At 38.0% G+C, this 14,785-nt stretch overlaps 1 protein-coding gene across 2 annotated transcripts in view; it reads right to left on the bottom strand.

Annotated features, from left to right (window-relative positions):
• Positions 1-14,785, bottom strand: part of CSPP1 (centrosome and spindle pole associated protein 1) — a 130,241-nt gene that overhangs the window by 28,388 nt on the left and 87,068 nt on the right. For both annotated transcript variants that reach the window (XM_023517544.1, XM_023517545.1), the window contains exons 18-21: positions 14,256-14,402; positions 4,269-4,373; positions 2,692-2,758; positions 1,974-2,091 (exon numbers count right to left, since the gene is read on the bottom strand). In XM_023517544.1, the coding sequence (XP_023373312.1) occupies positions 1,974-2,091; positions 2,692-2,758; positions 4,269-4,373; positions 14,256-14,402 (437 nt within the window). The remainder of the gene's footprint in view (positions 1-1,973; positions 2,092-2,691; positions 2,759-4,268; positions 4,374-14,255; positions 14,403-14,785) is intronic.

Genomic DNA, 14,785 nt, shown 5'->3' with positions numbered 1-14,785 from the left:
AAAAAAAAAAAAAAAAAAAAAACTCTAACCAAAATATAGTCAGGCTAACATGCTATATTAAAATCCTCCCATATCCTGGATTAGCATCAGAGACACTGATATAAACTTAAAATACATACAAGAGGACAGACACAGGAATAATTACAGATATGTTATATTTATAACTTAGTATACAAGGCATTATACTATCCAACTCTGTTCACTAACAGGGCCTAGAAGCAAGGACATCCAATAATAAGCACACCCAGTGCCCAGAGCTTAGTATCTAAACACCATTCTCCAAAAGGAACCAGTACTCCTTGGAGAAATGGTTGATTCTAGGCCTGAGGCAGGAAAAATAAAAGATGATCCTGAGGCATGTTGTACTAGCAACTGAGAAAGTGTTCAAAAAATGAAAGGATGGGAGTATGTCAACAGAACACAGCTGCCAACCTGAAATAGCTCCCAATGGCCAACAAAATAAATAATGTAGTAGATTATAATCCAAAGTATAAAATAAATATGCATGAGACAACAGTGATATAAATAAATGACTTAATAAATAAATAAATGAAAGAAAAGACAAGTCTTTCTTACAGAAGAATTCTAAAAAATAAACAGAGGGGTGGGGCCTGTGGCTCAGGGAGTAGGGCACTGGCTCCATATACCCAGGGTGGTGGGTTCAAACCCAGCCCAGCCAAACTGCAACAACAAGATAAATAAATAAATACATACATACATAAATAGAGGTCTTCTGCTCTAGGATATGGAACTTAATCCCACCCCACCTCTTGTGAGTGTGCTACGTTTAGTGATTTATGAACAAAGACCAGTTAACTCTCCAGTGGAAAAACATGGCAAACACTATCTGAACCAAGGCTAAGGTCAGCATCTCCAGGGATGCCATGTGACATGATATGATGTGATCTAAGAATAGTACCTGGTGCTATTCATTCCAGAAACCTCAGTCTAGTCATCAGAAAACACAGGACCATCCAGACTGGGTGGTATTCTACAGGATACTTGGCCAATACGCTTCTACATCTGCAGTTACTGAGAAACCGTGCAGACCAGAGGAGACTGGGAGACATGACAACTAAACACACCACGGTACATTCTGCTAGACCCTGCAGCAGAAAGACGATGTTAATGGGAACACTGAACAAATCCAAAAAGCCTATGGGATTTAATTAATAGTAATGTTCTAGTATCAGCCTCTTAGTTGTGACAAATGTATCCTGGTAATATATTAACAATGGAAAACTGGGTGAAGGGTGTATAGAAACTGTGCTGTGCTACATTTCTAACTTTTTAATAATCTAAAATTATCTCAAAATAGAAAAATTTCAAAAAGCAAGAGAGTAGCTACCCACTATATCAATTTTATAAGCTAGTAAAAGATTACAAATTGAAGTGGTAATTGATGGGACCACACCTGTGGTGCATCTTACAAGGGTACATGTGAAATTTACTAGGTGTAGAATATAAATGTCTAAACACAATAACTAAGAAAATGCCATGAAGGCTACATTAACCAGTTTGATGAAAATATTTCAAATTTTATATATAACCAGCACATTGTACCCCATGATTAACATTAATGTACACAGCTATGATTTAATAAAAATTAAAAAAAAAACAATGCTTAGAATATTTATGAGCCCTTCTGGCAAAAAGGAACAGAAATGTTTGGTGGCCTCTAAGTGATTTTGCTGGGAAAAAAGCATTTCATAAATAGCATTAATTATTGAAGGCAAATGTTAAAACAGTTCTAAGATGCAACTGTCAGTAATTATTCCTTCCCTGACACTTGCCATTCCTGTGTCATTATTTCCCTTGAGTACTAAATTTCTATACCTGATTTCAAAGAAGACTGAAAAAGGGAAAGTAATATTGTAAGGAAGATGAGTTTATCTGTTCCAAAAATATAGAATTACTGAATAGGTGACACAAAAGAACTCAAGAAAAACTAGAAACTGCAATTCTAAACTTGCCTTATGTGAATTTCATCATCATTGTCCAAGTGTAGCAACTGCCCTTGTAGACGCCTCTCTTCACTGCGAAGCTGTTTCCTCATTTCTGATAATTCCATAATCACATTTTTTTTCTCCTCTGCCAATTCCCATGGATAAATAAGTAAAGAGACAGGTGTAAGAACAAAAGATTAAACATTAAAGCAAACTTAACTTATCTTAAAGCTAAAACTCTCAGAGAGATGTTTTTATGAAAGATAATTTTAGTGTTTTATTTATACAGATCATATTCATGAACATTAAGACCCACAAAAACATTTCTGATAATACAGGAATTTTAAAAGTTAAAAGCTGTTCGTTGGGTAGGGAGTACGACTACAAGGGGCAGCACAAGGCAGTTCCTCTGTAGTGATGAGACAGGTCCACGCCTGGACTGCGGGGGTGGTTAACACTAATTATACCAATAAAAAAGCAAGAAGCCCCCCCCCCCAAAGACACTCATAAATGCATGTGAAAGCTGGTGAATTCTGATGACGGTCTGTAGAGCCCTCCAATGACATACCAGCCTCAGCTTCATGGCTGCAATACTGTGCTGCTTACAGTGCTACCAGAGGGCAGATGGGGTCAGGGGACGTAGCACCTCTCTATAACTCACAACTTTCTGTGACACTATAATTATTTCAAAATAAAAAGTTAAAAAACAAATGATCTACATCAAATGTTAAATAGTTAGCTCTACCTTCTGCACGGAGCTGGTTTTTCCTGGCAGGGACTGGAGGAGACTGTGCCCTGGACATGGAACTTTCCTGTTGAACAGTAATGACAAAGACATGCTCAGCATACGCCTTCCCTACTCAGAAGCTTGAAGGGGGTGATTCACTGAGATGCCTACACGTACAACAGATCAAACTCCACACTCTCCAACCTACAGAACTTACACACGTGTGTCCACACTCACATCTGAACCACATTTGCATCTATTCCTCCCTTTCAGCACACTGGGAAAGCCCTTCCCCCTCCAAAGAGAAGCCTTCATCTGTGTTGTGTGCGATAAGTGACTCCCGTCCCCTGCAATTATTCTCTTTCTCTAACTTCTTCCTCTCTCCAAGCACCTTCTTCTTAGCCTATGACAGAAACCTCTTCCTTGCTTCTTTTTTTTTCTTCCTAGAAATGGAGTCTTGCTCTGTTGCCCAGACTGGAGCACACTGGCGCCATTATACCTCACTGCAGCCTGGACACAAGTGATCCTCCTGCCTCAGCCTCCTGAATAGCTGGGACTACAAGTGTGCAAAACCACACCCAGCTAAGTTTTTTTAAGAGACAGTATCTCACCTGGTTGCCCAAGGTGGTCTTATATTCTTACCTACAAATGATCCTCCTACCTCAGCCCCAGGGCCACAATTATAGGCATGAGCCACCACATCCAGCCTTAGAAGATATATTTTCCCAAAAAAGGACCATCTTAGGGGAGGGCCTTAGACAAGAATTATTTGCTCAATTATGGTTTGTCAAGAGAATCAAACTTTGGGGTACTAAGTATTATTGGTTACAACTGAAGTATAAGACAAATTAATGTACATATTACCTGTATTTCAGATCTGAAAAAATGTATTTATTTATTTATTTTTGGAGACTGAGTCTTATGCTGTTGCCCTGAGTAGAGTGCCATGGCATCATAGTAGATCACAGCAACCTGAAACTCCTAGCTTCAATCAATCCTCTTGTCTCAGCCTTCAAAGTAGCTGGGACTACAGGCATGCACCATCATGCCTGGTAGTTTTTTCTAATTTTAGTAGAAATTTTCTTGCTCAGGCTGGTCTCAAATACCTAAGCTCAAACAAACACCTAAGCCCACCTGCCTTGGCCTTCCAGACTGCTAGGATCACCAAGTCTGGCCTAGATCTGAAAAAATTTAGTCTATCCAAATATTATGAATAAGAAAATCTCAGTCCCCAAATCCAAAATAACTGAGCTAGTATTAAGAAATCAGAACAAATGGCTCGGAGCCTATAGCTCAGTGAGTAGGGCGCCAGCCACATACACCAAGGCTGATGGGTTCGGGTTCAAGCCCAGCCTGGGCCTGCTAAAACAACAATGACAACTGCAACAAAAATTAGCCAAGCATTGTGGCAGGCACCTGTAGTCCCAGCTACTTGGGAGGCTGAGGCAAGAGAATCTCTTAAGCCCAAGAGTTGGAGGTTGCTGTGAGCTGTGATGCCACAGCACCCTACCAAGGACAACATAATGAGAGCCTGTCTCAATAACAACAAAAAAAAAAAAAAGAAAAGAAAAGAAATCAAAACAAAAAGTATATACATGAATAAAGGAACTTATGATGCTGTCAACTGAAGGAGGTCTTTGGGGTTTGCTTGAGATTTTGTTCTGAAGAGCAGGAACTACAGGAGAAGGCTGTCTTGAGCGCTGAAAAATTTAAAAACATATGTATGTATGAATATATATATGCACACACATATATATACACCCCTAGCACAGTTAAGAAGACCATCTAAGAAGTACAGATTGTTTGTACTTTTATTCAATAAAATACTTTTTATAAAAAAGTCAAAAATTCAATTACCTAAGATCAAATATGTTATTTATGATGAAAAGGATTTGGAATCCTTATCAAAAAAATATGACTCTCAGATTAGGGTAAAAAAATCAACACACTCAAGTAAAGCAACAGCATACCAGATATTACAAAAGCAAGAAAAAAGACATAGCCAAAATACAAAATCATCTTAGTAATAAAAAGGAAATAGGACAATACAAAAAACGAAACTCCTCTTCTGAAAAACAATAGAAATCCACCTCCAATATCCAGATGCCCCGTCATCAATAGCATCACGGATGAGGGGATTTTCCAGTTTATGGTGGCATTCAATGTCTCCATAAGAAAATGAGATTTCAGTTTATAGTGTATTCAAAGCTAAAGGTCCCAAACAACTTCATATTAAAAGCAAAACCCTGAAGACAGGAAAATTCCCAACAAAATGCAAAAATAATTATCTAGGTGTAAAAACAAAAGAAAATCCCAGCAGAATGTATGTGTGGATTTTAATTCTTTTGTGCATGACAGAAAAGTCACTATTGACTTCAATAAAATTAAAAACATATGAGATGGTGTTACATTTTTAAAACCTCTAGAAGAGTACATGCAGAATTATAAAAACAATATAAGCTTTCTAAAACACTATAGAGATGAGTGTAATTGTGATAGATGTCTTACTTAGTTCAATGTAAGCATTTCACACTGTATATCAAAGCAGTATACTGAACCCCATAAATGCATCGCTGTACAAAGTTATGACTTAATAAAAAATAATAATAATTTAAAAAACACTGTAGAGAATGAAATAAGCCAGAGTCCACATAATAAAAAAGGAAATAACCATCAAGGAAGCAAAAGCAAAAACAGATAATTCATCAGTCTCATCAAATATACTGGTTATGATGAACATAAAGGGATTCAGCTACCCCTAATTAAAGATTATAACTCTTAACATATTAGGATAAAAATTCAACTAAATACAATAAATATATAAGCCAACTAGAAAATACGTTATACAAAGATAAAAACTAAGAGTAAGACTAAAAAATATGTGTCAGGCACACAAAAATTGAAAAAAACAAATGTTAATTTCAGAATAGAAGGTAAAACACATTAAACAGGAGAAAGTTTAAAACTTGATAGTACTTCACAATTAAACTGTGTTGCAAAACTCTATATTCCTGAGGAATAGCAGTTTTTTTAACACAACAAGAAACTGGCAGAAACACAATTGTTGGAAACTAATAACTCTCTTTCAGTTTTAAATGATGAATTTTGCAATAAAAAATTCTCTGTGTTTTATATGCAATTTTGCTCTAAACATAAACTTTATAGATAGAAAAATTAATGACATGGGATTTGAAAAATAACTTTAAAAGGCTGAACAACTGCATATCAAACTTTTATACTAAGAATGAAAGCTATTGCCTAGCAGTCCTAGAATACTGAAAAACAATACCAACATAAAAATAGAACTTACTTATAAATTGTCTTTTAAATAATCTTTTAATAAATTATAATTGTGAGTACTTATCATTTCTATTACCATAAAGGCCTGGGATGAGAAATCAAATAGCATATGTGAGCCCATCAGAAACAGCTCATGCTAATGCAGTTTACACCAGACCAGCGGAAATATAGAGGAGTCCACTGGTTAAAAAGAGCCTTTTTGTGACTCTCCAAGGTGCTAAGGGTCAAGGCTTCAGCATAAGGATAAGGAGGAGCAAGATAGAGGCCAAGTATGAGCTTGCAACTGGGCACGGTGAGACTGGGGAGAGAAGACTCCAAGCATCTCTGGCTGGTGGGATCTGCCCAGAAACAACCCTTTGGGGACAGAAGCAGTCAGCAAGAGACTTCTGGACCCCATGAGGAGGACAAAAGCCGTGGAGAACGGGCAAGTGGTTGCATGTGTTCTATTGGTCTAATCCTACCTACAGCTGTAAGTATAGCAGCAGTGAGATTGCAAATAGGAAAGGCTGTCCCTGTGAGCTGTTTTGGTTTTTTTGGATGTGGCACTCAGTCGAACTACCTTGGGAGAACTTGGGTGAGAGTGCTGAGGACTTTCAGTGTTGTCTAGGATCCCCGACTGAGCCGCTGAGCCAGACGGAGCTATAGTGTTCAGCTGTGGGCCATGCAGAGCCATTGTGGGAGAACTGCCCCAGCAAGCTCCACCTTCAGGGTCTCAGAGCAAGGGGATCAAGCGGGAGACCTTGGGCAACTATCTAGTGACTAAGCAGTCTAAAGATAGGCACTGAGATGCCTTACAGCCTTGACCTTCAGGGGCAGAGAGTGAGACAGGTTTTGGCACACTGGGTAAGTGGGCAGCCACTTCAGGAGTGATCCCAGTGACAAGTGCTTTCCTGGGCTTTTGCTTAGCCAAGGTAAACAGTTTAAAAAGCCTTTTAAGCATGCTGAGGAGAGGTTTAGGCTTTCCAGCCTGCAGGGTTTGAGAAATCAGCAGAGGCCTCCAGTCTCCATCTCGTCCAGCTGTATCAGCATTGTGATTAACATCTCATATCCTAGAAGATCACCTGCTACCCAAACAATATTTAGCAAGATATATATACTGCTTTGTTTTGGTTTTGTTTGGTTTTTAATTTCAACATTTTCCCTCTGATTTTTCCTTTTTTCTTTCTTTTCGTTCTTCATTTTTCTACTTTAAATATAATTTTCCATTGTTGCCTATTTTAACAATCAGAACCTCATTTTTATTACTGTTTCTACCCCTATTATTTGGTTTTTCCCCCAATTTTGTCTCGTAAACTTTTCTGTTTGCTTGTTTTGGTTTGATTTATAGCATTTTTGTCTTTTCTCTCTTCTTGGTGGAGGTGGGGTACTGTGTCTGAACAGGCTGGCAAAGAGCTGCTGATCTCAAGGGAACCATCCAACCCAGCACCCCCAGAGGTTGGGTCAAAGTACCCTACTGTACACCTATATTGCTCCTGTCTCCCCCTTTCTGTGCCTCTGCTATTTTTTTCAATATTCCCTTTTACTCACCCCCTCTCCTTTCTCTCTCTCTTTTTTTTTCCTAAATCTTTTTTTCCTTCTTGCTCTTCAATCTTCTCATCTGTCTGGTCCTGTACCAAAAGGACTCATCGAAACCCTAGTCCAGAGACATGGTAACTTACAGAGCAAGAGGAAGTGAAAGGAAAATTAGGGCAAGGAAACATAAAAGAAAGGTTTACTCATGAGGAAGAATCAGCAGAAAAATCCTGGCAACAGGAAATACCAGTCCAGAGCAACCTCCCCACCCCCAAAGGACCGTGACATAGCTACTGCACAGGATTCCACCTATTAAAAAATGTTAGAAATGACAGAAAGGGGATTTAGAATACAGATGATGAAAACAATGAAGGAAATGATGGGAACAATGAAGGAAACTGCTGATAAAGTGGAAAATAACCAAAAGGAAATCCAAAAACGATCCAGTAAGAGATGAACGATATGAAGAATATAGAAAGGATATAGCAGAGCTGAAGGAACTGAAGCAGACAATTAGGGAACTTAAAGATGCAGGAGGAAGTATCAACAACAGATTAGACCACGCAGAAGAAAGAATCTCAGAGGCAGAAGACAAAGCTCTTGCAATAACTCAGATAAGTTAAAGAGGCAGAAAAGAAGAAAGAGAAAGTAGAACATTCACTGACAGAATTATGGGACTTTATGAAGCATTCAAACATAGGTATAGGTATCTCAGAAGGGGAAGAATACCCCAGGGAAATGGAAGCCATACTAGAGAATATTACAAATGAAAATTTCCCAAATATCACTAAATATTCTGATACATTCCTTTCAGAGGGATATCGAACCCCAGGTTGCCTCAATTCTCACAGAGTTTCTCCAAGACACATTGTGATGAATCTGTGTAAAGTCAAGACAAAAGAAAAGATGCTTCAAGCTGCCAGGAGTAAGCACCAATTGACCTACAGGGGCAAATCCATCAGGGTGACCACAGACTTCTCTAATGGAACTTTTCAAGGAAGAAGATAATGGTCATCTACCTTTAATCTACTTAAAACAATTTCCAGCCCCCAATTCTATATCCTGCTAAGATAAGCTTTAAAATTGACAGAGAAATCAAATCTTTTACTGATATGCAAACACTGAGGAAATTTGCCACAAGACCAGCTCTACAGGAAATACTTCCTACTAAGATAAGCTTTAAAATTGATGAAGAAATCAAATCATTTAATGATATGCAACTTGAGAAATTTGCCACAAGACCAGCTCTACAGGAAATACTTCAACCTGTTCTGCACACTGACCATCACAATGGATCAACAGTAAAGTAAGAACTCAGAAATTAAAGGACAGAATCTAACTTCCATAATGATGCAAAAGATAAAACTAAGCAATGAACTCTCACAAAATAAGATGAATAGAACACTACCACACTTATCATTTATCTCAATAAATGTTAATGGCTTGAATTCCCCCTGAAGAGACATAGATTGGCTGATTGGATTGAAAAACACAAGCCATCCATTTCCTGTCTGCAGGAAACACACCTAGCTTCAAAAGGCAAATTAAAACTTAGAATTAAGGGTTGGAAGACAATTTTTTAGGCAAATGGAATTCAGAAGAAAAGAGGGGTTGCAATCTTATTTTCAGATACATGTGGATTTAAAGCAGCTAAAGTCAACAAAGACAAAGATGGTCACTTTATATAGATCAAGGGAAAAATACAACAAGAAGATGTTTCAATTCTAAATATTTATGCTCTCAGATTCTTAAAACAGACCTTTAAGAATCTGAGCAACATGATATCCTATAACACCATAATAGCAGGGGACTTTAACACTCCTCTTACAGAGCTGGACAGATCCTCTGAACAGAAATTAAACACAGATATAAGGGACTTAAATGAGACCTAGAACAACTGCGCTTGATAGATGCATATAGAATACTCCATCCCACAGATAAAGAATATATATTCTTCTGGTTGGCCCATGGAACATTCTCCAACATTGATCATATCCTAGGACACAACATAAACCTCAAAAGAATTGAAATTTTACCTTGCATCTTCTCAGACCACAAGGCACTAAAGGTGGAACTCCAACAAAAACATTCAACACCGCACAAAGACATGGAAATTAAACAACTTTATGCTGAATGACAGTTGGGTGCAGGAAGAAATAAAAAAGGAAATCATTCACTTCCTTGGGCATAACAACAATGAAGACACAAGCTACCAAGACCTGTGGGATACTGCAAAAGCAATTCTGAAAGGACAATTTATCGCTTTAGATGCCTACATCCAAAACACAGAAAGAGAGAGAGCATGTCAATAAACTCAGAAGCCATCTTATGGAATTGGAAAAAGAAGAACAATCTAAGCCTAAACCCAGCAGAAGAAAAGAAATATCCAAAATTAAATCAGAGATTAATGAAATTGAAAACAAAAAGAATCACTCAGAAAATTAATGAAACAAGGAGTTGGTTTTTTGAAAAAATAAATAAAATTGATAAACCTTTGGCCAGACTAACTAGAAATAGAAAAGTCAAATCTCTAGTAACCTCAATGAGAAATGATAAAGGGGAAATAACAACAGATGCCACAGAGATACATGATTTTCTCTGAATACTACAAGAAACTCTATACCCAGAAATTTGACAATATGAAGGAAATGGATCAATATTTGGAATCATACTCTCTCCCTAGACTTAGCCAGGAAGAAATGGATCTCCTGAACAGACGAATTTCAAGCACTGAGATCAAAGAAACAATAAAAAATCTTCCCGACAAAACAGTACCCTGGTCTGGATGGCTTCACACCAGAATTCTATCACACCTTCAAAGAAGAGCTTATTCCTGTACTGCAGAAATTATTCCCCCAAAATTGAGGAGGAATAAATCTTCTCCAACATGTCCTACGAAGCAAACATCACCCTGATACCAAAAGCAGGAAAAGACCCAACTACAAAGGAGAATTTCAGACCAATTTCACTAATGAATATAGATATAAAAATTCTCAACAAAATCCTAGCTGATAGATTACAGTTTATCATCAAAAAAGTCATGTATCGGCTGGGTGTGGTGGCTCACGCTTGTAATCCTAGCACCCTGGGAGGCTAAGGTGGGTGGACTGCCCTGAGCTCAGAAGTTCAAGACCAGCATGAGCCAGAATGAGACTCTATCTCTACCAAAAATAGCGGGGCGTTCTGGCAGACGCCTGCAATCCCAGCTACTTGGGAGGCTGAGGCTAGAGAATCACTTAAACCCAAGGATCCCAAGGGTTAGTGGAGGTTGCTGTGAGCTATGATTTCACAGTACTCTACTGAGGGCCACAAAGTGAGGCTCTGTCTCCTAAAAAAAAGAAAGAAAATGAAAGGAAAATTAAAAAAAAAAAGTCATACATCATGATCAAGTAGGTTTCATCCCAGGGATGCAAGGCTGCTTTAACATATGCAAGTCCATAAAGGTTATTCTCCATATCAACAGAAACAAAAACAAAGACCATATGATCCTCTCAATAGATGCAGAAAAAGCATTTGATAAAATCCAGCATCCTTTTCTAATTAGAATGTTGAAGAGTATAGGCATACGTGGCACATTTCTTAAACTGATCAAAGCTATCTATGACAAACCCACAGCTAATATCTTACTGAATGGAGTTAAACTGAAAGTTTTTCCACTTAGAACTGAAACCAGACAAGGTTGTCCTCTGTCACCATTACTATTCAACATAGTGCTGGAAGTTCTACCCAATACAACTAGGTGAGACAAGGAAATAAAGGGCATCCAAATGGGAACAGAGGAGGTCAAACTCTCCCTTTGCTGACGATATGATCTTATACTTAGAGAATCCCAAAAATTCAACTATAAGACTTCTGGGAGTCATCAAAAAATACAGTAATGTCTCAGGATATAAAATCAATGTCCACGAATCAGTAGCCTTTGTATACGCCAATAACAGCCAAGATATGAGGGTAATTAAGGACACAACTCCCTTCACTATAGCTTCAAAGAAAATGAAATACCTAGGAATATACTTAACAAAAAGGTGAAGGACCTCTATAGAGAAAATTATGAAACCCTAAGAAAGAAAATAGCAGAGGATATTAACAAATGGAAGAACATACCATGCCCATGGCTGGGAAGAATCAACATTTTTAAAATGTCTATACTTCCCAAAGCAATCTACCGATTCAATGCCATCCCTATTAAAATACCAAAATTGTACTTTCAAGACTTGGAAAAAAATGATTCTGCATTTTGTATGGAACCAGAAAAATCCCTGTACAGCTAAGGCAGTTCTTAGTAATAAAAACAAAGATGGGGGCATCAGTGTACCAGATTTTAGGCTGTACTATAAAGCCATAGTGGTCAAGATAGCATGGTACTGGCACAAAAGTAAGAGACATAGACATTTGGAATGAAATAGAAAATCAGGAAATGAAACTAACATCTTACAACCACCTAATCTTCGATAAACCAGACAAGAACATACACTGGGGGAAAGACTCCCTATTCAATAAATGGTGCTGGGAGAACTGGATATCCACATGTAAAAGACTGAAACTGAACCCACACGTTTCTCCACTCACAAAAATTAATTCAAGATGGATAAAGGACTTAATTTTAAGGCATGAGATGATAAAAATCCTCAAAGAAAGCATAGGAAAAACACTGGATGATATCAGCCTGGGGAAAAACTTCATGAAGAAGACTACCATGTCAATTGCAACAACAACAAAAATAAACAAATGGGACTTAATTAAACTGAAAAGCTTCTGTACAGCTAAGGAGACAACAATCTAAACAAATAGGCAACCTACACAAAGGGAAAGGATATCTGCATATTTTGAATCAGAAAAAAGCTTGATAACTAGGATCTATAGAGAACTCAAGTTAATCCACATGAAAAAAGCCAACAACCCCATATATCAATGGGCAAGAGACATGAATAGAACCTTCTCTAAAGAAGACAGACGAATGGCTAAACAAACATATGAAAAAAAGCTCATCATCCCTAATTATTGGAGAAATACAAATCAAAACCACCCCAAGATACCATCTAACCCCAGAGAGAATGGCCTACATCACAGAAAATCTCAAAACTGCAGATGCTGGCATGGATGTGGAGATAAGAGAACACTTTTACACTGCTGGTGGGACTGCAAACTAATACAATCTTTTTGGAAGGAAGTATGGAGAAACCTCAAAGAACCCAAGCTAGACCCTATCCAATTTGATCCTGCAATCTCATTACTGGGTATCTACCCAAAAGGAAAAAAATCCTTTTATCATAAGGACACTTGCACTAGACTGTTTATTGCAGCTCAATTTATAATTGCCAAAATGTGGAAACAGCCTAAATGTCCACCATCCCAGGAATGGATTAACAAGCTGTGGTATATGGGCGGTGCCTGTGGCTCAAGGTGTAGGGCTCTGGCTCCGTATACCAGAGGTGGTGGGTTCAAACCCGGCCCTGGCCAAAAACTGCAAAAAATTAAAAAAAAAAAACACAAAAAAAACAAGCTGTGGTATATGTATACCATGGAATACTATTCAGCCATTAAAATAATGGAGACTTTACATCCTTTGTATTAAGCTGGATGGAAGTAGAACACCTTATTCTTAGTAAAGCATCATAAGAATGGAGAAGCATGAATCCTATGTATTCAATTTTGATATGAGGACAATTAATGACACAGTGTGGGTGGAGGAAGGGGAGAGCAGAGAGAGAAATAAGGGGGAAGGGGTCGGGGAAAAGAAGAACCAAGAGAGAGAAGGAGGGGGAGTGGGGTCTTGGTGTGTGACACACCTTTTGGGGGCAAGACACAATTTTAAGAGAGACTAAAAAAATAAAAGTAAATATAAAAAAAAATAAAGGAGCCTTTTTGTGAAGTCTGCTTTAATAGATAGAATGTATAATACAAATTTCTGAAAACAATTTTCTTACATTTAACTGGGTTAAATTTAAAAGATATACAGGGCTTTTCTAGGTATGGTCTCCTGGCCAACTGCATCCAAATCCCTAAAAATGCTCATACGATGCAGATTCTTGAACTTCTTTCAAACTTAGTAAATCACCTTGCAAGTGAGAATCCAGAAACTTGTACTTCTAACAAGCCCCCAGGAACATTTAAGCATATAAAATTTTAAATGGAACTGAGATATAAGCAAACTAAATCCTCATTAGGGCCAATGAGCTTTCTAAAGAGAAAACCTCTGCCCCATAACTTTGATTCATGTGCCTAATGCTGAATTATCAATCCCTTATCTCAGAAATACAAACTTCAGAACTAGTGTGTGCCAAACTATCAGCTTCTTGTTAAATTTCCAAACCATCATGGATAATTGTATAAATAGAATATGAACAAATTACTAGATAAATGAAAAAGTTTTAAAGACATATAAAATACGGGCCCAATGTTTTCATTAATAGACTGAACAGACATAAAGTTACTTTGACAAGTTGTTGTAACAGTTTCCAAACACTCTCAATTCCTGTGTTTAGTCTTGTCATGAACAGTAAAAGTTCACAGGGTGCTGGCCATAGTCTTGCAGGCTCCACTGCAGCCCATGGGAACAGGACTGAGAATGGCTGAGGTAAGCAGAAAATACCAACAACAAAGCACAGCCCCAGCATCTCACGTAAGAGGTTCAGCACAGTGTGCCCAGGCGAACCAGTAAGACAGAATAAAACTAAAGACACTTCTCCCCTTTTTGTAAAAATTCCACAATGTTCACAGTGAAAGTGGATTAAACTATGGGTCTAACTGACATTGGGTCTGAAGCGTACCTTTGTTTCTTCTCCAATCACATTTTCTCTTTCATAGTAGTGCTGAAGTTGCAAGTTATGTTTTTCTTCTTCTTCTTTCTTCTTTCTTTCAGCTTCTTTTCGCCTTTCTTCAGCTAACCGAATAAGCTCTTCATTTTTTAGCCTTTGCTTTAAAATAAATAGGAAAATATACGTTCCCTACATATATTCTGTAGTACATTCAAACATGTGCTACCCTATTTGTCTGATATAAAAGATAAAATTAAAGATATAGATAATAGGGCAGCACTCATAGCTTAGTGGGTAGGGTGCCAGCCACGTACACCAAGGCTGTCAGGTTCGAACCTGGCCTGGGCCAGCTAAAACAACAATGAAACTACAACAAAAGAAATAGCTGGGCATTATAGCGGGTGCCTATAGCCCTAGCTACTTGGGAGCCTGAGGCAAGAGAATCACCTAAGCCCAGGAGTTGGAGGTTGCTGTGAGCTGTGATGCCACAATACTCTACACAGGGTGACAAGCTTGAGACTCTACTTAGAAAAAAAAAAAAA

Source organism: Otolemur garnettii, unplaced genomic scaffold, assembly GCF_000181295.1.
Source record: "Otolemur garnettii isolate 467f Iridium unplaced genomic scaffold, OtoGar3 scaffold00113, whole genome shotgun sequence".
NCBI lineage: Eukaryota > Metazoa > Chordata > Mammalia > Primates > Galagidae > Otolemur > Otolemur garnettii.
Note: the sequence above shows the minus strand (reverse complement) of the source record. Positions and strands in the feature narration are given on the sequence as shown.